Here is a 24,320-nt window from a genome sequence, read left to right on the forward strand (position 1 = left end):
CAAAAATATAACAATTCTGTTTCTTTTTCTTAAAATACTCACGAAAGAGATTGCCTCCTGTGACTTCTTCCATTACATGCCTCTCTCTGACTACAGTACCCCATATCAGTTAGGGCTCCTTCCTCCAAATCCCTGAGCCTTTCAAAGCACCTGTTATACTGTATTATGATTTTCTTTAGTTTTCCTTGTCCAATTTTCACACTGGATGACGAGCCCTTTTCTTTCACAGATCATATTTTATTTAACATTCTTATTCTTAGACTTGTGACTGGCACACCTTAGGTACTCAATAACTGTTTATTCTGTACCTTAGGAATCCAGCAGTGCACAAAATAGACAAAGCCCTTTCCCTCAAAGAATGAATGAATCTTCAAATATGTAGTGTTAGTTGGAAGTCACTATATGGAGAGGAAATGATGATGAAGACAATTCCTGCCCTTATGAAGTTTTTAATAAATCCTTAGTGATTTCTATTCCTCATTTTGGCAAATTATTACTACTTTGCAAATATGTATGGATGTGTAGCTTAGATTTAGCAGTACTTAACAATTTTCCATATTATCTAGATATTTTAAAAACTGACCAATTTCTACTTTTATTTATTCACTTAAAATGTACATTGAACACCTGTAATGAACCAATTCTGTTATAAGAAGTAAATATACAAGCTGAGTCAGATACATTATCTTCATGATCTCTGTTGAGTTGTAATACTAAAATTTGTCCTGCTTTAAAGGAAGATATTAAATGCTTAATTACCTCTCTGACTCTTTTACTTTCTAAGAAAAGGAAAGTGGTAAAGCTAGAATGGGAGGCTAATTCCTAGGACAGTTTTTTACTGATTTGGAAAAATAACACCCCTTCGAAATCCCTAAATAAATAAATGTGAGGAGAGATTTCTATATGCAAATTTGACATTAAAGAAAATATTGTATCATTGAGGAACTGATAAAGAATTTCAGGCTTACATTAGAAAGGAAAAGCATAAATTAACAAATAGATTTACATTTGGATTTTGATTCAGTTCATTTTAAAACAGGTTGCTTTAAATTTAGATTGTGTCTGTGGTCTCTTTGACTTTTATAGCATACCAGAAGGATGTACAATCATTGCTTCTAAAATCTTATGCTTGATGATAGCATGGTAAAACATACACTTTTAAAAAATTATGCTTTATTAATTTGGTGGTGTGAAAAAATTGCCAGTATCTTTAAATTGTGTGACACCTTATTCTGCACATTGATACTGTAAATACAAGAAAAATTTGAATTGTGCTTTTTCTCCAGGAAATCCTATTTTGAATATAAAAGGTCCTTGCTCCCTCCTCGTTTAGCATCCATTCTGGCCTTCACCCTCCAACTGTTCAAAGAAACTAACATAGATATTGCTGAGGTTGAACTTCTCCTCCCTGGTGTCTTAAAATGTTTGGTGTTGGTCAGTGAACCCCAAGGTTAGTTTGCATATGAGTTTGCATGCATTATAATTTTTTTTTAAGATTTATTTATACATACAATAGCTGGGACACAGGCCAGAGGTGTGCGGGGGTGAGAGGATTCACCAGAGAGAAAGTGGGGAACAGAACGGGCAGATTGACCAAAATACACTGCTGAGGGGAGCATCGGGCTAGTCAGGAGGGGTCTGCTGTGCCATGTGGGTTGCTCTCTGGCCAGCCGGGGATCGAACTCGTGCTGCAGTGGCTGTAGACAGCTTCATAGATTAACCCCTTGTGCCACCAGGGAGGCCCCTGCATTCATTGTAATTTTTGTTCACGGATTAAGAAAGTACTCTTTCCTATCAGTCAAACTGATAATTATAAAACTATATGGTTGGGCCTCCCCGGTGGCGCAGCGGTTGAGCGCTGGGTTGCAAAGCTGCCCGCGGCCTCTGCGGCGCCGGTTCGATACCCGGCTGCTCCCCGGCCACCGGAGGAGGATCCCACATGGTGCGCAGACCTCTCCTGCCACCCGCTGCTCCCCTCAGCAGTGTGCTTCAGTCCTTCTGCCTGCTCTGCTCCCCACTCTGGCTCTGGTGAATTCTCTCACCCTCCCGCGCCTCTGACTGTACCCAGTGCATGTATAAACAAAACAAACAAACATAATAAATAAATAAAAAAATATATATGGTTATTTTACATTAATGTATAATGCACACACACCCACATGTATGTATCTTATGCTAAAGAATAAACTGCCCCTAATAGCTGAGTTTGGACAAGATAAAACATTTAAAACTAACGTGTTTCAGTCTACTTTAGTTTTGTTCTCTTCCCCAAGGCAAATAGTTTATAAGCTACATCCTTTCATGAGATTTGTTAACTTCTTTAAAAAAGAATATTAGTTAACTATCAAGTGGTGAGAGACACATTATAGTAAAAATGCTGAAGGCCAAAAACAAGGAGAAAATCTTAAAAGTAACAAAAGAAAAATCATCACTTACAAAGGAAGTTCTGGTAAGATTAACAGCTGACTACTCAACAAAGTCAGTAGAGATCAGAAAGCTGTGGGGTATGAGATTATTTATTCAAAGAAAGACAGGTATGCTACATCTTTATCCACTGTTGTCATGCCATGGGAACCATCACCACATAATATTTCCTGAGGTTCATATACATTATGTATTTTGTGCTTTTGCTATAATGGTTTATATTTTCTGGAATTTTTCTTATTTATAAAGTACTTTTCTCCCAGCTACTTAATTGAATGTGTCAAAAACAAAAATTTGGTGACATTTGCAACATATTGAATTTTCTACAATATTTTGTAATTTTTTTCATTTTTATATATAAGGGCACAATTTTTAAAATTTTGATTATTTTTAAAATATTAGTTATTCCTGTAACTTTGCTATCTTTTAAAAGGAAGATAACATGAATTATAGATTTATATATATTGTGTATATAAGTGTATATATATATGTATATATTTTGTGTATTTTATATATATATCTTTGGCAAATTTTAAGTGAAGGTAAATTGTTGGTTTCTAATTGCTATCGTTATATATTTGTTAGTGTGGGAGTTGAATATTCTTATGAATTAACATAATATGCTTATTTATAAATCAGCTAATGTATTAAAAACTCATTGGATAGTATATAATTGTTTGCAGAATTAAATGGTGATACAGTGTTTTTGAATATAGGCTCTAATAGACATATCTTCACATGTATTTTTAAAGTTAGTTGTAAAAAACAGACTTTTCAGCTTTTCTATGTCCTTAAAATGGGAGCTATACTTTAGAACAAAGCAAAAACTCATAACTATTTCATTTTGAAAAATAATAAAAAGGCATGTACATACTTTAAGAAAACAACATATTTTTCCAAATGGAGTGTTCATTAAAATGAGGATCCAGATGGTCAATTCAGACACAGTGTGTGTAATGCTATAATTTTTCTTCCTAGTTAAAAGGCTGGCCACAGAGAACCTGCAATACATGGTAAAAGCCTGCCAACTGGGGTCAGAAGGAGAACCTGCCACCCAGCTGACTTCTGTGTTTAGGTAACTGGAAAATATGCCAACTGGCAAGGGGACGATTGCCAGCCATTTGACAGCCAACATGTTTTTTAAATAACTAATTATCCAAAACATAATGTGTTACTACTTGTTTATAGTATTTCAATTATTGTGTTTTTGGCAGTAGTTTTATTACATTGTGTTATTTTATTAAAAAATAAAACTGCTGGGAAACAGGTAAGTGAGCTGACGTGAAAAATTACCTGAGGATTTAGTAAGGAAGACTCCCACATGTATCTAAGGAGAAGTGGGAAACATGAGTTACTTCGACAGGTGCACAGGCCTTCAGAGCTACTAAACATGTCACTCAGGATCCAATGTAGAAGTGCATGTGCCGGGTTTTCTTACTTGCATTAGATACTTTAGACCCAAAACACTCCATTACATTTAATTTGTGAAGGACAAACTTTGTGGGAGTAATTTGTTATTTATTCACAAAAATAACAGTGCAACTTGAAGAACATTGTTTTGTTTTGTTTTGTTTTGTTTTTCTCCTGCCTTGCTTTCTTTAGAGTCTTGTTCTAAGTCTTTCTCACACTTTCTTCCAGTTCACTTTTGTTGTATGTATCTCTTCCTTTGCGCTGCCAGAATAAATAATTTGGGTTCATTTCCTTCATCCTTTGTAGGATCTTTGATTTCTCAGCTATTTTTTTCTCATCACATAACTGGCTCTTGCCAAGTGTTTCCAGTTTAATCAAATTGTGATCCCTTGAAATAAGTTGATTCGTGAAAACTGTAAAACCTTTACTAAGAGGAAAGAAAGGATTCTATATGAATAAAATTGCATATTTGTTATGGACAATTTATTAAGCAAGGTGGCTTTTATTTTGTGGAGAAGGGGAAGATGAAAATTTTAGGATTAGAATATGTAATTCTAATTTATCTAGGTTCTCTGTGGGTCTAAAATCTCTTGTTAAGAAATATAAAAATTACAAATAATTTGATTTCCTCATAAAACTGTTTGGTTTATCTATAAATATAAAGAACTAAAAAATAACTAAATTTCCATATGCAGAGTAGAGCAAAAAAGTGTTCTGTACTTAGATTTTCCCTGCTGGAATTCCAACTCTTTCCTCTGTTGGGAGGAGTCATCACTCTAGTCTGGCTCATACTGATAAAGCCTATTTTAAAGTGATAGAATCTTCCCGTGGCATCTAGATTCTTAAGGTAATCACACATGAAATGATCTTTCTTGTATTCAAGTTACAGCTGATTGCTATATAGATAGCAACCAAAGAACTGCCCCAGAAGTAGTCCTAAGTAACTCGTTTTACTTTCAGGCATTTTATCCAGGATTATGGTATGACATACAATTATCAGGTTTACAGCATTCTAGAAACTGTGGCAGCACTGGACCAGCAGGTTGTTATCCACTTGATTTCTACCCTCACTCAATCTCTGAAGGACTCAGAGCGGAAATGGGGTGTTGGCAAAAATATAACACAAAGGTAAGTTTTATCATTTGGTTATGTCTTTCCGATAATGGTACATTTTCTAGAAATGGCTCATTTTTTCAGGCCCAAAAATTTGAAGTGTGTCCTTTTGAGTCAAAAAATGTTTCAGTACTATGATTGACACATCCGTTCACATATTATTCTTTTCAAAGTGACCACCTTAGAGAGCTGTATATTTTAGCAATGCAGCTAATACCCAAAACACATTCATTGTTCCTTATTGGGGATTGTACTTCAGAAGCTTAGGCATTGTGTTTTTCTATAAAATACATGGTGGCAAATCAGTCCTTTGAGGAATGCCTGACTTACTAACTCAGCTGTATCGTGTTTATTCAGTAAATAAGATGAGAAGTCCAACTAGATGTTATGTTTTTTTATGTTTTTTTTTTTTTTTGCCAAAAATAGATAATAAAGCTTATAATCCAAGAGATAATGGGCAAGACTGTTAGAATAATGTGACATTGTGAGACTAAGCCTATAGTCTAAAGAGTTTGTTTTAAAGGTGTCAGCAGTCACACCAGAACTCTTAAGTATCAAAAAGTTTGAAAGAATCAAAATACTTTGTGCGTTGAGGGGGAAAGGGACTGTGTGTAGACATACATTCAGATAAGCTCAGTTTATTAATACTTTAAATGAAAAGTAATAGAGAAGGAAATAAATAAACCTGCATTATTTTCTTTTTTCTTACACAGGGAAGCCTATGGCAAGCTTTTATCTCACCTAGGACAAGTGGGACAAGATGAGATACAGAGACTAAAAAATGATAGTTCCTAATATATTTTGTGATTCATTATCTCTATTAATTATAACCATCTAATGCCACTTTGTACCATTCTGCCTTCATTTAATTAATTGTATAATGTTGTGTTAAAAAAGACTTTCTAAGATGTATATAAATAAGGAAATAAAGGTTAATTAAGTATGTGTAGGATTTTTGGAACTTGACAAACCTCATTCTATTTTAAATATATTTTACTTAAACGAAATTAAAGAAATGTTCTATTTGGGAGTATTATCTGTGTATGACTAAGTATGTTTGTACTGGTTAATCCATGGACTTTCTTTATAATGTAACTCCCTGCCTTGTGAGTGATTGTGTTTGTTTTGTTTTGATTTTTCACTAGTTAACATTTTACTGTGACACTTTTTTCAAATTACCTGACTACCCTATTCTTTTTTGTTTGTTTGTTTGTTTGTTTGTTTTGGAGGGCAGGATCAGGAGATGGGGCTGTATATTAGCTATCCTTTTTAATAGTAAATTTTAGGTAAGTCGATAAATACATGCCTTACAAAGTACACTTACCTCTGTGAGGAATAAAACTGAATCTAGTTAATACATAAATACACTACGGATAGTGTATTTATATATTTAAAAAACATAGCAAGTGTTTGTGCTTTGCTTCAATAGTTGCCAGATGTTTTTCTCTATTCATTCTTTTGGAGTTATCATTAAAAGACATTTCTGGAGGAGGGAAAACAAGAGCTTTTATTATTATTTTTATTAAACAGGATAAATAATATTCTGAAAAATCTTACGATTACAAATGAACAAGTCTGAGAAGTTATCTGATTTATCTCCTTGCCCTTCAATTAAAACTAATTAAAACATGACATCTTGTATATTTACTGAGAACCAGTTTAGTTTCCTTTAACTGCTGTTGTATCTCAATTCTTTAACTCATTTTTATCTTATCCAGATTTATTTTCTATTAGATTCTTTTCCATGACTTTTTGTGATGTGCAGTGGGTTAAAAAAAAAAAAACTCCAATTCTAAAGTTGGAAAACCACCTGCATCTAGGTCTCAAAACCACTTCTGCTTTGTGAACTTGAACAGGCTCTTTCTGAGCCTTTTTCTAAATGGAGGAAAAAAAGAAGAAAAATCCTTTTTATTTTTCACCATGTCCTTATAAGAATCAATGACATATAATGTGAAAGTATTTGGTGACCTGTATTCTCTTTGGAGGCATGTAGATACAAACACTGTATTCATACATAATATAAGATGAAATAACCAATGGCACCTCACTTTTGTTTCTGTTTTTTCTAATGATCTGCCCTAGATGAATAATCCTACTTTTGTTCAATGTTTTCTTACATGTCCTGTTTTCTAACTTTAAATAATTTTGTTTTCTTTTGGGAACTCTAACTCTAATCTTTATTATGGTTCTACTTTTCCGTCATGAAAACATTCAACTCTTTTCTGGCTCAAGTAGTTGCTTTAAAAATGAAATGCAGGCAATCAGCAAACAATAATAGCCCTCTTCTAATTGTAACCTTTGAAGTCTAAAGGAGACTGCTTTTATATAGCAGTGATTTTCTCTTCATTATATGACTTACTAAACTAATAATGTATCACTTTGCAAATTTCAGCCATTGAGGTTTCTATTTAAGGAAATGCCTTTTAAAGAGTCAGTCTCTCTCTGTCTCTCCCCCTTCCCTTCTCTTTCTTTCTTCTCTCTCTCTCTCTCTCTCTCTCTCTCTCTCTCTCTCTCCATACTTCCAGGGGAGATCAATAAATATAACTTTGAGGGGGCCTCCCTGGTGGCGCAGCGGTTGAGCGCTGGGTTGCGAAGCTGCCCACGGCCTCTGTGGCGCCGGTTCGATCCCCGGCTGCTCCCCGGCCACCTGAGGAGGGTCCCACATGGCGCGCAGACCTCTCCTGCCGCCCGCTGCTCCCCTCAGCAGTGTACTTCGGTCCTTCTGCCTGCTCTGCTCCCGCTCTGGCTCTGGTGAATTCTCTCACCCTCCCGCGCTTCTGACTGTACCCAGTGCATGTATAAACAAACAAACAAACAAATAAAACATGCCTCTATTAAAAAAAAAAAATTAAAAAAAATAAATATAACTTTGAGAATCTTGCTTTTTATAGTATTAAACTTTTAAGGGATAGCAAATGCTGCTCTTGAATCACACATTAGGATATGTAGCTGTAGATAATAAAAATAACTAGTTTGTAGTGAAAAAATCAGTGACAGCAAAAGTATATGACAATACCTGTATATATGTTTTAATGTGTAAGTAAAATTTTCAAAAACTTTTTTAATTGAAGAAAAAAACTAACTCAGTTGCTTATCTTCATAGCCTATATTGATTCTTCACATATTACTTGTCTTTTTCTCATTCCTGCAGAGTAAATTATACCTGCTTCCTTGATATCCATTTTTCCCTAAATACCCTGTATCTCTGAGGCGTCTTATTCTACTTCAGTAATATGGCCATTCTCAGTTGGTGAAATCTGACTATCTGTTCTTACTTCTGGATCTTTGTCCTCTCTGATATTTTCATTTTCCTTGATCTTCTCATGACTTCCTCACCAATGCTGACCCTTCCTACATACATCCCGTTTTGAAAACACCTTTACATTCTTCATTCTTGCTCCCAGTGGTAAGATTTGGCCCTTTGCTCTGTCTCATTCTTCTAGTAGTCAACTGGTAACATAATTCTCTCAAATCTATTTCTAGTGCTAAATTTCTCGACCCTCCCTAGTTGGATCTTCCTGAAATGTAAAGGCAACTTGTTAAGTCTCTCCTGTCACCTTCTGTTCCAAATTGGCTCCTGCCTTATTTTCCGCCCAGGGAATATACTGGTTTCCCAAGTTTCTTAGCTTTAAAACTTTAGAGGCATGTTGGATTCTTTATTGTTCTCCACTTTCAGGTGATCATTATACAGGCTCTTGATATTTTATTCTTTACCATCCCTTGCATCCAAACTTTTCTTAATTGGGCATTATAATCTTGCCTATGGTTTCCTTTCCTACAATTTATTCTTCATACCTTACTGACATGATAGATTTTCCTAAAATGCTATTTTCCTGTTGTTGAACCTGCAATTACTTCTTATTATTAATAAGTGGGCTTTCACATGCTTCTATCAAGAGACATTCTGCCACCTGACTACTTTTTCTTTCCAAACTTACCTCAGGCAGGAGACTAGACTCTCAGCTGCTTTCTGTGAATGCCATAATCATTGTACATTCTGAACCTCATTCAGTTTGCTACCCTTCCTTAGCGATACTACCATTTCTATAGAAACCTAAACTTAACACACTTAAATAGGAAGACAATTAAAATATACACTGGAATACATGAGTCGAGTAATTTCTGTAAAATACCAAATGGAGTGTAAAAAAAAATGATTGAAGGACAACAAGGTGATGAAAGGACTTTATTAGACATTCAGATTTGGTTATGATTGAAATTTCAATTAACATTTAATTAGGTTTCCATGGATAAGAAAAAACATGGAGTATTGCCTCTGTAACAAAATCTTTAGTATTGAGTTCATTTGCATTAGAAGTTTCATAGTTTAAAACTTTTATATCACTACCTATTCCTAGAATATTTTCTTCTTAAGAATATTTGAATTTTTATACCTGGAAATTATGTAAAAAATTATTTATGGGTTGTTACTCTATGTGTTTTCACTATCCATAATTATCTTCCACGCTTCACAAATTTTTAAAGCTACTTTGTTCTTAAAGAATTACTTGGACCCATTGTCATGTAGTTTAAAAGAATATTGGACAGTTTTAATTTTTACCTCCCCTTTGATAAGATATGTTGCATAAAAATTAAACCAGCATCTATAGTTGGGAAAAGCCTTTTAAAAACCTAACTTCCCTAAATTTTATACGTTAACATAGTACTCATATTCCACAGGTAAAGGGTGGAATGCATAATATCCTCACCAAAACTCTGTTATCCATAATAAACCAACTCTTTTTGGTTAATAGACTTTTACAATAATCTTAATTTTACAAAAACTCCCATGCTTACTCCTCCTAGGATTTAAGAATATTGCCTTGTCAAGAGTATCATATGCCAACATTAATAGCTTGCTTTGTTTAGTTAAAACAGTTGGTTTGGAAAGCTAGCAAAGTAGCATATTTTTCCACATATTAAATTAGATACTCATATTTGGATTCTATGATAGACTGTATTGGTAAGGTTACAAAAATCAGGACCAAATGATTGAATTAGGACTAATTTCTGCTTATTAAAGTTGTTAGTGTGCTGATGGTTATCCAATTTATTGCATTAATGAGTCATACTTATAGAAAAATTCTGGACATTCTTATACACATAAGTTATCTGTCCCTGTAATAAAGATATAGCTAATAAATGTATATATTTAGCTTAGACTATAGCTGTGATTATTCAACTTTCTTTTTATGAGATTGACTTTTTAAAAACCAAAGTTAAAAAAGCCTATTTGAAGAATAATTTGTATCTTAGTTTTGTTGCCTTTATACCCTGGTAAAACTAAGGTAGTTTTTCAGCTATTGCAGTGGCTGAAGGGTATACAATATACATGTAAACTATAAGGAAAATGTGAACAGAAAAAGTATGAAAAATACCCTAATCATAACTTGTCATTTTGTTGTTAAAGATTGAAGGAATTGTTTTTGCATTTTATCACACACATTATTTCAGAGATTTGTATCTTGCTGGCTTTCCCTTCCACTGTAAGAATACTCTGCTAATATCTATGTGGTATTGCTTTTTCTTTTTTAAAGTAAATTTTGATGTTTAAATGGTTAGGGGTATCATGGTCTTCCTATGGAAATTCAGATTAATGCAATAATTCAAATACAAATGTAATATATTTAATTTTGAAGAATAAAAAAGATGAATTACTATAGGATAGTTCACTTTAATGGGAAATATATATTTGAATTTTTGCAGTGGAATTTTGTTTATCCAAATTTTGTTTAGTTTTCTACAGTCCTGGTTAGCTTTTACTACTGACAATTTGAGGGAAACGATCTAGTAAGTGATCTTAGTATTTTTGTAGGAGGTGGATGTTGTACTTTGGATGCTTTTCTTTGGCTGTAACTGTAAATGATGTTTCCAAAAACTATGAAGGAAAGTTCACCAAGAAGGGATTTAATAATATATACTGTTTTGTTTTAAATGAGTATTTAGAAATCTATATAGAAATAATCAAGAGTAATCTTAGGCTGCTTCTCCATTCCCAGGCAGGCAAATTTATTTTTAGACATTTTCCCTTTCTTAATTGGAAAAAGGGTCTGGGATTACAAATAGATTTTAATGGTTTCTTGAGGTAAAACTGCTGGAGGAGAAGTTCATGTCACATAGAAAATTTAGCAAACCTGAAACAGTTCTTGCTTTTAGGTCCTTGTTGAAACACTTCTGAAATGTTGGAGTTCATTTTTTGACTTGGAAAGACATTTTTAACTTTTGGCTTAAATGATTTATATTTTAAAGAGATTCATCTCTCTAAATATTAGCTATCAGTGCCAATTTTTATTTTTCATAACTGTACAAATACAATTATGTATTTCTGTCTAAGTCTGTGTCCTTTTAAAAATCTACCTTTTTCCCTTACATTTAACCTCCCTTCCTGCCCATTAATCTGAATAACCAGAGCTTATAAATGTGCATATTTTTTTTATTGTTTTAGGTATCTTATAACATTATGTGTATAAAGTTAGTAAACTCTGTTTAGGATAAAAATTCTTTTTTTATTCACTTCTGAATTACTAAAAGTAGTTACATGAATAAAATGACAATTTCCTGTAAGGCAGGGATTTCTGAGTGATTAAACTATGTCAAGGAAAGTCAGTGTAAAGTCTTCCTTTTCAGAGGTTACTTAGGTCCTAACAAGATTAGGAAAGAGGAAAAAGTCATGTTGTACTTGTTGAATTTTTGCTCAAATGTAATTGTTGAGTTGTTTTATTCTTTATTTTTTGTATAGACAAAGCAAATCCAAAAATATAGCCTAGAAAAGAATTCTTATGCATTATTAAAAGTGGTAGTAATAAAATATGTATTGGCGGTGGAAAAGAATCCCACATGTGCTCAAGATTGACATAACCTTTAACAAGGTGGAAAAACTTTTTATTAGAATTGCCGATTCTAGGTTCAAATTTATGTCAAAGCACTTTATGGTACCATAATTAGTACAACTAATTTTTGGAGCTTTAAAATGTCATTTTTCACTGAATGAGTTCAAATGATGTTTGAGCTATTATTTGAGTCAAGGATTTGTACAAGTTTAGGAATATTTGCCTTCAATAAACTTATTTTTTCCTAATGAGTATATCTCTTCCCATATTTTTTAAGACTCATTTACTCCACAGTATGTTTACCAAGTTCTATCTAGTAATTTTTAAACTTCAAAATTAATCTTCTGTTCAAAGTTCTAAAGATAGTAAAATAATTTGAGTACCATCTTTTTCTTAGGCAAAATACTTCATTCAGAACATTTATCTAATCCTCCCAACATTCTTTTGAGTTGATATGGAAATCAATAATTACCCCCTTCAAAAGTAGGAGAATTGAAACACTGTAAAGTTAAGTTTCTGGCCCAAGGTCACAGGGTAATCGAGGTGAGAAATTTGGGTATTCCAACTGCTATTCCACTGTACTACTATTCGTATTACAATGAATAAAATATGGCATTTAAAAATTTATGATGTCATAATGCTGAGTCTCTACTGAGTGGGACTGCATAATGTAAAGTTTTTAAAAGAAAAATTACAAACCCGGGCTTACGTAGTAAAGGGATTAAGTATTGAAGTTTGTTATTGTTGTTTTTTTTTTTAAGATATATGGCAGTACTTGTGAAATAATTACCTTGCTAACAGTGTCATGTTGTCCTAGACAGTACTGATTAGAAAAAGTGTACAAAGAATACTCTAAAGACCCATGAAACAGTATTGGACCGTTAAGTTGGCACTAAGCTATACCACAGTAGAAGTTACACATATTATATTGTATGTTGACACACACTGAGAAGGGAGACAGGAGTTTTCAATAATGTGTTTTTAGAAAACTGTTCATTTTTTGCTAATGTTTATCTGAAGATAAGACATAAAACATGGAAGCATTGAGCACTGAGTGTTTCATGCCCAGTATCCAAAAGTCAGTCCTTTCTTTTCCCTTCTGTTCATGATGGTGAACAGAGCATTGGCTTTTCAGATGGTGCCAATCCGGTGATGAGGCACTTGAAGAGTTTGAAGGTTAGGGCATGTGAAATACGGAGCTGGAAGGAAACATGCTGCTATTCCATTAGAAGCAAAAGGGAGTGTTGGCCCATAGAATACTTCTTCTTTGCCTTCTCTACTTACATCCAGTACCTATAAAAGAAGGAAAGAAGATTATAATATCTAAGAAAAGTAATCCTGCCATGAAATTGTTCTGCCACCATGACCATAAATACAGGCAGTGTACGGTGCCAGAACTGTGTATTAAGTTCCTGCTAAGAACAATTCTCTTTATGTGTATAAATACATTTAGATATATCTATAGATAGATATGTGTAATCATTTAATCTTCATAACAGGGATAAAGTACCATTATCCTCATTTAATAAAAGTGCCATAGACTAGTTAACTTGCCCAACTAGTTGACTAGTCCCCATATGTTGGTTTACCAATCCTTATCTGCAAAATGAAGAAAACAACATTGCCCTTGCAGCTTTGTTCTGAAAATTCATTACCTCTAGCACATAGACCATTACAACACAGTTTATTATTAGGTTCAAAATCAGTTGACACTAGAAAAATTTTCCCAATATTTCCCCTTCAGGCTACTGAGTTCCATTTTTTTTCTTATATGGAAAAAATCTTAGTTTATCCCTGCTGTTACCTCACCTAATCTGCCTTAATCTTGCTACTAGGAAAATTCTCTTAAGGAAAACAGTTCATACCCTTTATCAAACCCATCAGGCTCTTTCCAGCCTCAGTCGTTCTTGATCTTTCTTCATTTGACATCCTTCTAACCTCATTTAACACCTTTACTCTTATTTAAAATAAATACATATGTTCTCCAGTCAAAAGGAAGTAATAATGATTTATAAACAGATCAATCACTTACACGCTTATGCAACTGTTCTCTTAAATGCTGTTTGTGATCCATGGGACACCAGATTAGAGCCAACCTCTGCCAGACAGGCATTGACATTGTCCTATTGGGTTCCTTTTCCTCTATCTGCATTCTAACTGTAGGTATGCTCCAATACTCCAACCATAGACTTGCTGGTACTCTAATGATCTTGAAGAACACACATACCTTCATCTGTCACCCAGATGGGTAAGTCTGAAGTCTTTAATTACAATAACACGTATTAGATGAAATAGACCCTTGAAATTTGAGGATCAAGAAGGAAATCACTAAGGCCTAGAAGAAATATCACACTCCAAATGGACATTTAACTTTCCCACCCCATTTATAAATTATATCCCATCTCTACTAATTTGTTTTGCTAAATACAAACAATTGGCTACACACAAACTTTTCCTTCTGTTGATGTCTCTAGCTTCCTGTAGTCCACATTTATATTTGATTGGGTAGGGCAAGTATCCCCAGTCACTTCAAAATACTGATGAGTCCTTTCATTTTCCTTGAAAACTTACAGGTCATTTTGACAAGTCATTCCCCCAATCTGTGAGAAAAAGGAAAATCCCAATGGGATTTTGATCAATGTTTCATTAAATATCTTTCAGTATTTACCCCTGCTATATAAGGCTAAGTGTTGTTTTAATGTTTATAGAGAAGAAAATTGAGATACAGAGAAAGCAGTGACTTGCTCAAGGTTATACAGCTAGTAAGTGCTTGAGCCAATATTTGAGCTCAAGTATGTGACCCAAGAAAGATCAAGGACTGCATGCTACTCATGATATTTTCTCCCTAACTGAATACATTTCTGGAAGAGAAACTGTCAGTTGAGGTCATTCAGAGAGCTTTCATCTGGTTCTCAGTGCCAGAGATACTGCATATGTTAAGCAGATGTAATTTATTTAATCTGTGAGAAGGGAAAAGGAAGCATTAGTCATTTTTCTCCAAAACACTCCCTTGTAAACTGGCAAAAAGAAGGCATTTGGGAGATGAGGTGCCAGCTTGGCAAGCACATCCTCCAGCCAAAAGGAAGTAATCACAAATGAAGAGCAGTGGAGGTGATCTGGAAACAGACTAATCACTTGCACACTTACGCAGCTGCTCCCTTACGTGCTACTCGTCATACATGGCGCACCAGATTAACATCAACTTCTGCCAGACATTTGCTTACACACCCATAAACAAGACCACCTTCACTTTCTTCAGGAATCTTTTAAATATTTTCCCTGAATCTTTATGAATAAGTACGAGTCTCAATCTTTCAACAAGTTTGAATTTAAAAGTATCTCAGCTTTTCTCGATTGGATTGCCCAAGCAGTCCGTGTTAGGTCATGTAGTAAAAGGAAATAAAATAATATGCTTTCTCAACACCAATATAATACTTGCTTGTATGAATGAATCCTAAAAGGTAAAAGTTAAATAAATTTTCATTAGAACCCAGAAAGGGCAGTCACCTCTGACAGATTATTTGGCTGGTATGTCAAGGGCAAAATAATTACTTTATCTCTTCTAAATATTAACAGACCAATAGAACTTTTTAAGTGTGACTTTCATTAATCTTAGTCATGCCCTTAGAATCCAAGGATTACATAGATTTGTGACTTACAATGAAAAATCTAAACTGATAATTTTAGCATGTATACTGTTTTCTTCATCACTTAGCCCTTTTTTTTAAGGTTTATTTATTTATTTATTTATACAAGCACTGGGTACAGTCAGAAGCACGGGAGGGTGAGAGAATTCACCAGAGCCAGAGCGGGGAGCAAAGCAGGCAGAAGGACCGAAGTACACTGCTGAGGGGAGCAGCGGGCGGCAGGAGAGGTCTGCGCGCCATGTGGGACCCTCCTCTGGTGGCCAGGGAACAGCCAGGGATCAAACCAGCGCTGCAGAGGCTGTGGGCAGCTTCGCAACCCAGCGCTCAACTGCTGTGCCACGGGGAGGCCCTATCACTTAGCCCTTTTTAACCTGCTGATTTGTTCTTCACAATTTCTACTATCTAACCAAGATTTTTCTCAGGAACACTATTCTATTCTTCCATGATCTGCTTCTCTGTTGGATATTCCTCCAGCAAGTAGGAAAGAAGTAGGAAAGCTCGCTTTGAACATGTAGGTAGTCTCATGTAGCTAGTCTCATCATGTAGCTTTGAACATGTAGCTAGTCTCATCAATACATTTAATGTGAATTACTTAGTGAACAAAAATAGTCCACAGTCACCCAAAAAATTGGAAAATAATGAGATCGTATAACCATACCTCAGAATAAATGTTAATATAATGCATAAACAGTTGTCAATAACTAAAGTGACAGATATGATGTATGATGAGGCTATTATCCATGAAGACTTCCATTGCAAACATCTCTTAGTGACAATCCATATGTCAAGTGCCCTTATGCTTATATGTGCACTTATTATCTATAAGCAGTTCAGACCCTTAAATCAAATTTATCTGTGCTTTGTAAGACCAGTCTGCCAGCCAAGGGAATAAATACAGCATTTGCAAAATGATTAATTTTGTACATCAAAATGGAAATGAACACAGAACTATCCACAGTGCTGATTTTTTAAAATAAAAAAACAAATATATTCAAATATTTTATTGTTGGATCTTGGAGGTAAAATTTATTCCACTGATAAAGGCATTGATTAAAACATTTATGAATCATTTCTTTTAGAATCACCTTAATCCTGAAGCTACTGTAGAATAGCCTGAGCAATTTAAAATATACACATATACCCCTTCATCTTTTGAGAACAGATTTGCTTATTTGGAACATCCAGAAATCATGAGGAGTTAATTAGTATATGTGATTAGTGATCATTCTAGCTTGATTTCTATTCCTTGAGCTAATTTAATATTAAAATTAGTAGAAATATACCCTTAAATTTATTTTAATTTTGCATCTTTATTTCATAATAAACCCAAACTTGCTTCCATTGTGCAAGTCAGATGAAGGGCACCAAAATCACTAAAAAAACGGGGTACCAGCATTACAAAGCACTGCCTATTGCCCAGTTCAATGTTTTACCAATTTTGAAATGTAAAAAGAAACAAAGACAGTAAAGACTGATAGAATATGCTGGAATGAAAGACTAGAAGCACTCCTTGAGAGAAATGTTTATGCTTTTGTTATGTAAAGGACATGACTGAGCTCCACTACAATACAACCTTCAATCAAAAAAACTCCCTTTTTCACAGAACTAACTTGTGGCTTTGATCATTATACTGTGTGATTACTTTCTAGGTCATTATTTTCCTCTCATTTATAATTTCTGTCTCCTACACCGAGTTTATATTTTAGATCATCTTCTAACTTACAATGATATACCACTCAAGATTTACATGTATTATTTTCATTACCAATCATTTCTAGGTGTTTTTTTTTAAATTTCCGTTATGACTTTTTTAAACCATATTTACTTAGCAAATATACAACCCATATTTACTAAACAAAAGACAAATACCTGTATATTTGTTAAGTTCTAAATTAATTGTGTTGTACTTAGAGATCATATTTGATATAATACTTAATTTTTTGAAGTTTATTTAAATTTTCTTCACATTAGACCTAGTACATGATAGGTTTTTCTAAATGTACCATGTGTGCTTAAGAAAAATATATCCTGGAACATCATCAGGATAGATAATACGTTAGGCCACAAAACAAGTCTTACTAACACAATGGCATGAAACTAGAAATCAATTAAAATAAGAAAGCTGAAAGTTCTCCAAAATGTGAAGATTAAACAACTTGCTACAGAACAACTAATGGATTAAAAAAAAATTAAAAAATTGAGATAAAATGGAAATGTAACATACCACAATGTCTAGGATGCAACAGAAGTTCTAAGTGGGAAGAGTATAGTGATAAATGCTATTACTGAAAATGAAGTCCAAAAAACCACCCAACTGTACACCTCGAGGAACTGGAAAAGGAAGATCAAACTAAGCCCAACATTGAGAAAAAAGGAAATGATTGGACCTAAAAGACAATAGAAAGGTCAATGAAAAGAAACTTTAAAAAAAAAGATAACTCCCTGGTGGCGCAAGGGGTTAAGATGCAATCTATGAGGCTATCTGCAGCCACTGCAGCATAAGTTCGATTCCTGGCCAGGGAGCTACCCACATGGAGCAGCAGACCTCTCCTGACTCGCCCACTACTCCCCACAGCGGTGTACTTCAGTGCATCTGCCTGTTCTGTTCCCCACTCTGTCTCTGGTGAATCTTCTCTCCCCTCCCCCTGCACCTCTGGCCTGTACCCCAGCTCTTCTATGCATAAGTAAAAATAAATCTTTAAAAAAAAAAGATAAAATAGACAAACCTTTACCTAGACATATCAAGAAACAAAGAAAGAGGAATAAAGTTGAAAATGAGAGATATTATAACTGATACCATACAAAGGATCATAAGAAATTACATAAGCAATTACCCATCAACAAATTGGACAAGCTCAAAAAAATGGATAAACTAGAAACAACAATCTAACAACACTGAACTATGAAGAAATAGAAAATTTGAACAGTCTGGTTACTAATAAGGAGATGGAAAAACCTCCCAACAAAAAAGAGTCCAGGACCTGATGACCTCACTGGTGAATCCAACCAAATGTTTAAAGAAGAATTAATACCAACCCTTCTCAAACTTCAAAAAGAAAGAAGAGTGGCCAACTCATTTTATAACTCCAGCATTACTCTGATACAGAACTAGTCAAGGACAACACAAGAAAACTATCCTGAATAAATACAGATGCAAAAATTCTCAGCAAAATTACTAGCAAACTGAATTCAACAATAATTCAACAAAGATCATATACCATGACCAAATGCAGTTATTGCAGGGATTCAAGGATGGTTCAAATATACAAATCAGTGTGACAATAGCACATTAACATGAAAGATAAAAATCATACAATCATCTCAATAGATTCAGAAAAGTCATTTGACAAATTTCAATATCCATTCTTAATGGAAACTCTCAACAAATTAGGTAGAGGGAATATACCTCAGCATAGTAAAATTCATATACAAGCCCTAAGTTCACATACAGTCTGTTAAAGTTTTCCCTCTAAGAGCAGGAACAAGACAAGGATGCCCACCTTGCTACTTTTTATTCAACATAGTAATTGAAGTCATAGTGCAATTAGGCAAGAAAAAAAGTAAAAAGGCATCCAAATTAGAAAGGATGACATACAACCAAGTATTTGCAGATGACTGATATTACACTATATTGTCTATATTACACTATATTAAACTATATTGTCTCTACCAAAAAAAAATTAAATAAAATAACTTAAAATAAATTCAGGAAAGTGGCAGACTACAAATTCAATACAATTCAATACATAAAAATCAATTGTGCTTCCACACACTAACACTGAACTATTACAAAGAAAAATTAAGAAAACATTCCCATTGACAACTTCATCAAAAAGAACAAATACTTAAGAATAAATTTAACCCAAGAGGTAAGCATTCTACATTCTGAAAACTAGAAGACACTGGTAAAATAAATTGAAGGTACAAATAAGAATTAATATTATTACAATGCCATACTACCAAGAGTAATGCAATCCTTAACAATACTACAATGAAAGTTTTTACAGAAAAAGAAAAAAAATCCTAAAATTTGTATGTAACCACAAAAGGCCCCAATAGTCAAAAGCCCCAAAAATAATCTTGAGAAAGAAGAACAAAGCTGGAGACATCACATTCCTTGGTTTCAAACTACTACAAAGCTATAGTAAAGAAAATATTATGGTATTGACATTAAAAAAAAAAAGACACAGATGAGTGGAGCAGAATAGAGGGCCCAGAAAAAACACCATGCATTATGGTTGATTAACATATGACAAGGAACAAAAATTAAATAATGGGGAAGGACAATCTCTTTAACAAATGGTGTTAGAAAACTGGGCAGGCACATGCATAAGAATGATAAGAATGAAACTGGACCTTGATCTTATACCATACACAATTAAAAAGGATTAAGTACTGGAACCTAAGACCTGAAACTATACAACCCCAAGAAGAAATCATGGGGTAAACTCTTGACTATGGTCTTGGCAATGACTTTTTTTATTTGACAATAAAAACAAAGCACAAAAGCAAAAATAAACAAGGGGAACTACATGAAATTAGAAAGTTTCTCCACAACAAAGGAAAGTAACAAAATGAAAATGCAACCTACTAAGTGGGAGAAAATAATGTCAAATCATATATCTGATAGGGGTTAAAATCCAAAGTATATAAAGAAGTCAAAAAAAAATAAATCGGAGGATCTAATTAGACATTTTTTCAAAGAAAACATACAAATGGCCGACACACCCAGGAAAAAATGCTCAACATTACTAATCATAGGGGAAATGTAAATCAAAACCACAATGAAGTATCATCACAAACCTGCTGCAATGCCATCAAATACACAAGAGGTAACAAATGTTGGCAAGGATGTGAAGAATCTTGGTGAGAATGTTAATTGGTGTAGCCACTATAAAAAATAAAGATGGTGGATCCTCAAAAAATTAAAATTAAAGCTATCATATATGATCCATCAATTCTACTTACAGGTATATCTCAAAAACGCTATCTGTACTCATGTTCATCGTGGTATTATTTATAACAGCCAAATAATGGAAACTAGTGCCCATTGACAGGTGAACAAATAAAGATATGTGAGATATATTTACACACATCATTTATAATTACATGTGTACGTATATACACATGTATGGTGTGCTCAAAAGGAACCAATTTCCAGTCATAAGTTCTTGAGATACAATGCATAGCATGGTGATTATAGTTTAAAATAGCATATTTTATATTGGAAAGTAGATAAGAGTAAATCTTAACAGTTATCACAAAAAACTTTTATAACTGTGATGTGATGGATATTAAGTTTGTTTGCATTTAGCAATATATATTTATGTAAAATGTTAAACACCTTAAGCTACTGTAATATTAAATGCCAATTATATCTCAAAACAAAAAGAAAAAAAGGAGGAAAAATATATCCTAATTGTTCTATCCAAAACTTATTCCCATTAGGACCAGCTTGTTAATTATGTTGTTCATAACAAAGCTACCCATGCTGATTTAGATCTATTTGATCTTTATCAATAGTAGAAATACGTTAAAATCCCCAGACAAGTCAAAAAAAGAGGAAAAAACAGCTATTATGAATATTAAGGGTTACTATAAGGAAAACACAATTATATGCTGACCTTCAGACATTCAGCAATATGGCAAGTTTCTTGAAAATATATATATATAACCCTAATGAGATGTGATTGAAGAAGAAATTAAAAGCTTGAATAGTCCTGCAACTATTAAGGATACTGAAACAGTTGTTAAAAATTTCTCCACAAAGATGAGGTTAGCTAATCTGAATATGCAAGAAGTTAGATAATATGAGGACTTATGTTTTTGGAAATGAAGAGAAAGGTCATAGCTAATACATGCCAATGTTATCAGAAAACAATAAAACAAAAACAACTGCATCAAAATTGTGAAATAATGCCTTGAAAATGTCTGTCAACAAAAGCAATTGCTGTTCTAAAAGACCCAGCTGGCTATTTGCCCAGCCTAGGCTCTTCACATGCTGATGGACCAGGCCTATACTCTGGGACAGAGGCTGTCCCTATCAGAACAATAGTAAGCCACAATGTCACAACCTCTGGTAGGAAGGAAGAACACCTTAGTAGGTGGTGGTTATAAATGAACAAATTATGATAAAGAAAATAAAGCAATTGAATGGAAAAGAGGCATTTGTAAGGTTTTAAGGAGTGGAAAGAACTATTGCCAAAGATTCTAAATATTTGGTTTATGAAACAGGCAAAAGTATGCCACGTTCCTCATTTCCAGTATATATTACATATATCTTCGAAGTTTATTCCCATCTTTATTTTCAATAGAATTAAATCATAAGGCAAAATTTTTAGGATGCAGAATGAAGTTTAGTGGCTGAACAAGCTGCATAGACAAAAGCCTCTTCCTACATCTAAGTATCTCTTCCTTCAGGAAACACACTGGGAAAAATAACCTCACTGAAACACTTGAACAAACTTCAAAAGAATTTCACAACCACTCACCTGGATACAAGCCAGAGGCTCATTTGTCCAAATCGAATATCCACCAACTAAATATATCCTCTCATTATGGACAGCAACTCCAGATTCATTTTGGCCTAAAGTAAAGAGAATTGAATAAAAAGAAAAGTAAATCTATTTCCTTGCATGTCTTAATTAACCCTTTTGCCACTGAGGGATACATTTTCCCCCTTGGCATACTTGTATATTCCACAGGATTTTTACAGCAACTAATCACTGCCTCCCAGTACTCAAACGGAAGAATTAACCACTATTTCTTAGTGAATGAATCTGTCTCAGGTTAGAACCAAGTCAAAATACTTATTAGCCCACCAAGTTAGTAAATAAAGCATTACATACAACAATAACAAGCCACAAAGAACCACAAATAACAAGCATTCTATACGATGGTGTGTGCAATTGATTTATCATGATAGAAATAATGTATATTTTAGAAATGCAGACTATCTCTTGTACCTACAAATACTTTAATTCAAGTGTTCACATTTGTAAAGAAACGGCTGCAACACCCAAGAAGCCAATAAAACAGAACTGTGCCCCTAGTGTGCCTCAAATGAAGACAAATGACAGAAAAGATTGATAAAGTTACTACCCTCCCTTTCTTTACATATACAACAGTTTTAAGACTATATTAAAGTATCTGAGCTGGGACCAAACTGCATAGTCCCTAGATGGTGACACGCCAAAATGATAAAAGGTGACTTCCCCATTTAAAAAAGAAGACAGAATAACTCGCTACCACTATTCTTCCCTGGAGGGCATCAGAGAGTGAGGATAGTCTCTTTTTATTGATGGGCTGACACAGGATTGACTGGAGTAATAAATAAGCTGGATCCAACAGCAGACAAAATCACAGATGCCAGGACTGAGGGTTTAAGGTACCACTACAGCAACTTAGAGTTAATCACTTGTAGGTGAACCTCAAAAATTATTTACAAAAACAGGAGTTCAATACAAAGTATCTAAGCCTCTCACACTGGCTATATTCCCAATAGTGCCTCCCCAGCTGCAGCTGAAAGTGATTGAGTGTCTGACCACTCAGCATATTAAAATGTCTTCAAGCACTAGTCCAGCCCACCATTCTGAGTTTGTGATTGTCCTATTAGTAGAACAGCCTGGAAGGGAACTGATCACTTGTGGATGTTATTAATACAAGCTGAAAAGGGAGGAAAAGTTTTCAACTCAGGAAATGTCAGGTGTAAGTTGTCCACTACTTTCCTTTCCTTCCCCTTTTGGGATAAGGCTGGTTGAAACCTAGCACAGCCCTGTGGCAATGTTTCAATGGTATGTATAGCCAGAAATGTAGTCAAACTCCTAACCATAGAACTGCCCTAAGGGTTAGTTTTGGGGAGAATACAGCCAAGAGCAATATTTCACAGTAACAAATAATACAGATTCTTCTGGACTCACAAGAAATAGAGATGATGAAAAGTAGTGAGAAATAAGAATAAATGAGTTCTGAGAAGTTACTAATTCCTTCAGCATTTGGCTTCTCCTACTCACATCAAAGTTCCCTGGTTGACAAGAATGGACTTGGCATGTCTCAGCTATGTGAGAATGTGCACAAAAGTAACACAGGCCCCGTGAAAACAGATGCTCAGCCTCCTGATGAAGTGAAATTTTGAGAGAAAAATACACCTTTCTGGTTAATAAAATATCAAGTTGTGCTAGCACTATGCATTTAACATTTAGAGATGTGCTAAAAAGATGCCTAAGGTATTAAGTATGGATCTCAACTTTTTCTGCTTTACTGAATGGAAGGTACTTGCCAGTCAACAGGTTGAAATTACAACGGGTCCACTGGTCAGCATCTATGTCGTAAGAATCTATATGCCGCACGAGGATCCGGTCGTTATTGTAGTCCAGGTCGTTGCCTCCAAGAACATAAAGCTTCCTTTGCACAGCAGCCATGGAATGGTAGACCCTTCTCTGCAGCATGGGGCTGCGGCTTATCCACTTATTCTGAAGAAAGAAGTTCAGGTGAATTCTGTTAAGAGGAGAACTTCATAGTAGGAAACAGCAGTGCCTCTTTAGTAGTGGAGACCCTAATGCTCACGCCCTACATTTTATTCGGTGCTGTTTATTTACTTCAAAGCCTGTGGCTTTATAGGCTTCCAACCTGAAAACAAGGGCAGAAGAACCACATACTCCAACTCTACTTTATGATTTATATAAGGCATTTCCTCTTGTTTGGGGTGTATCTTATAGGATATGTTGCATTATAAAAGAGGAACATAAGCATACAGAAATTTTCATGGTTATCTTACCCAATTCAGAAAAGTTAATCATGCAAATTATTTAAGAGTGGAAGTGCATAGTAATTTATACTATACAGCAGTATAAAAATTAAGAAAACAGGCACTCGGGCCTCCCTGGTGGCACAGGCG

General features: G+C 34.3%; 2 protein-coding genes across 8 annotated transcripts in view; one reads left to right on the forward strand and one right to left on the reverse strand.

The window, feature by feature from the left end:
* Window positions 1–5,742, forward strand: part of MMS22L (MMS22 like, DNA repair protein) — a gene marked incomplete at both ends in the record, with an annotated part of 93,266 nt that extends 87,524 nt beyond the window's left edge. The window contains 4 exons of the mRNA XM_084258501.1: window positions 1,287–1,450; window positions 3,403–3,499; window positions 4,795–4,962; window positions 5,661–5,742. Coding sequence (XP_084114627.1) covers window positions 1,287–1,450; window positions 3,403–3,499; window positions 4,795–4,962; window positions 5,661–5,742 — 511 coding nt within the window. The remainder of the gene's footprint in view (window positions 1–1,286; window positions 1,451–3,402; window positions 3,500–4,794; window positions 4,963–5,660) is intronic.
* A 7,166-nt stretch (window positions 5,743–12,908) lies between these two features.
* KLHL32 (kelch like family member 32) overlaps window positions 12,909–24,320 on the reverse strand; it is a gene marked incomplete at both ends in the record, with an annotated part of 142,699 nt that continues 131,287 nt past the window's right edge. For 5 of the 7 annotated variants that reach the window (XM_084229083.1, XM_084229082.1, XM_084229081.1 and 2 more), the window contains 3 exons: window positions 12,909–13,070; window positions 21,916–22,010; window positions 23,703–23,895. In XM_084229083.1, coding sequence (XP_084085209.1) covers window positions 12,909–13,070; window positions 21,916–22,010; window positions 23,703–23,895 — 450 coding nt within the window. The remainder of the gene's footprint in view (window positions 13,071–21,915; window positions 22,011–23,702; window positions 23,896–24,320) is intronic. The other 2 variants (XM_084229086.1, XM_084229085.1) reach the window with 1 other exon arrangement.

The sequence above is a fragment of the Talpa europaea genome (genome assembly GCF_964194135.1).
Source record: "Talpa europaea genome assembly, chromosome: 2".
Classification (NCBI taxonomy): Eukaryota; Metazoa; Chordata; class Mammalia; order Eulipotyphla; family Talpidae; genus Talpa; species Talpa europaea.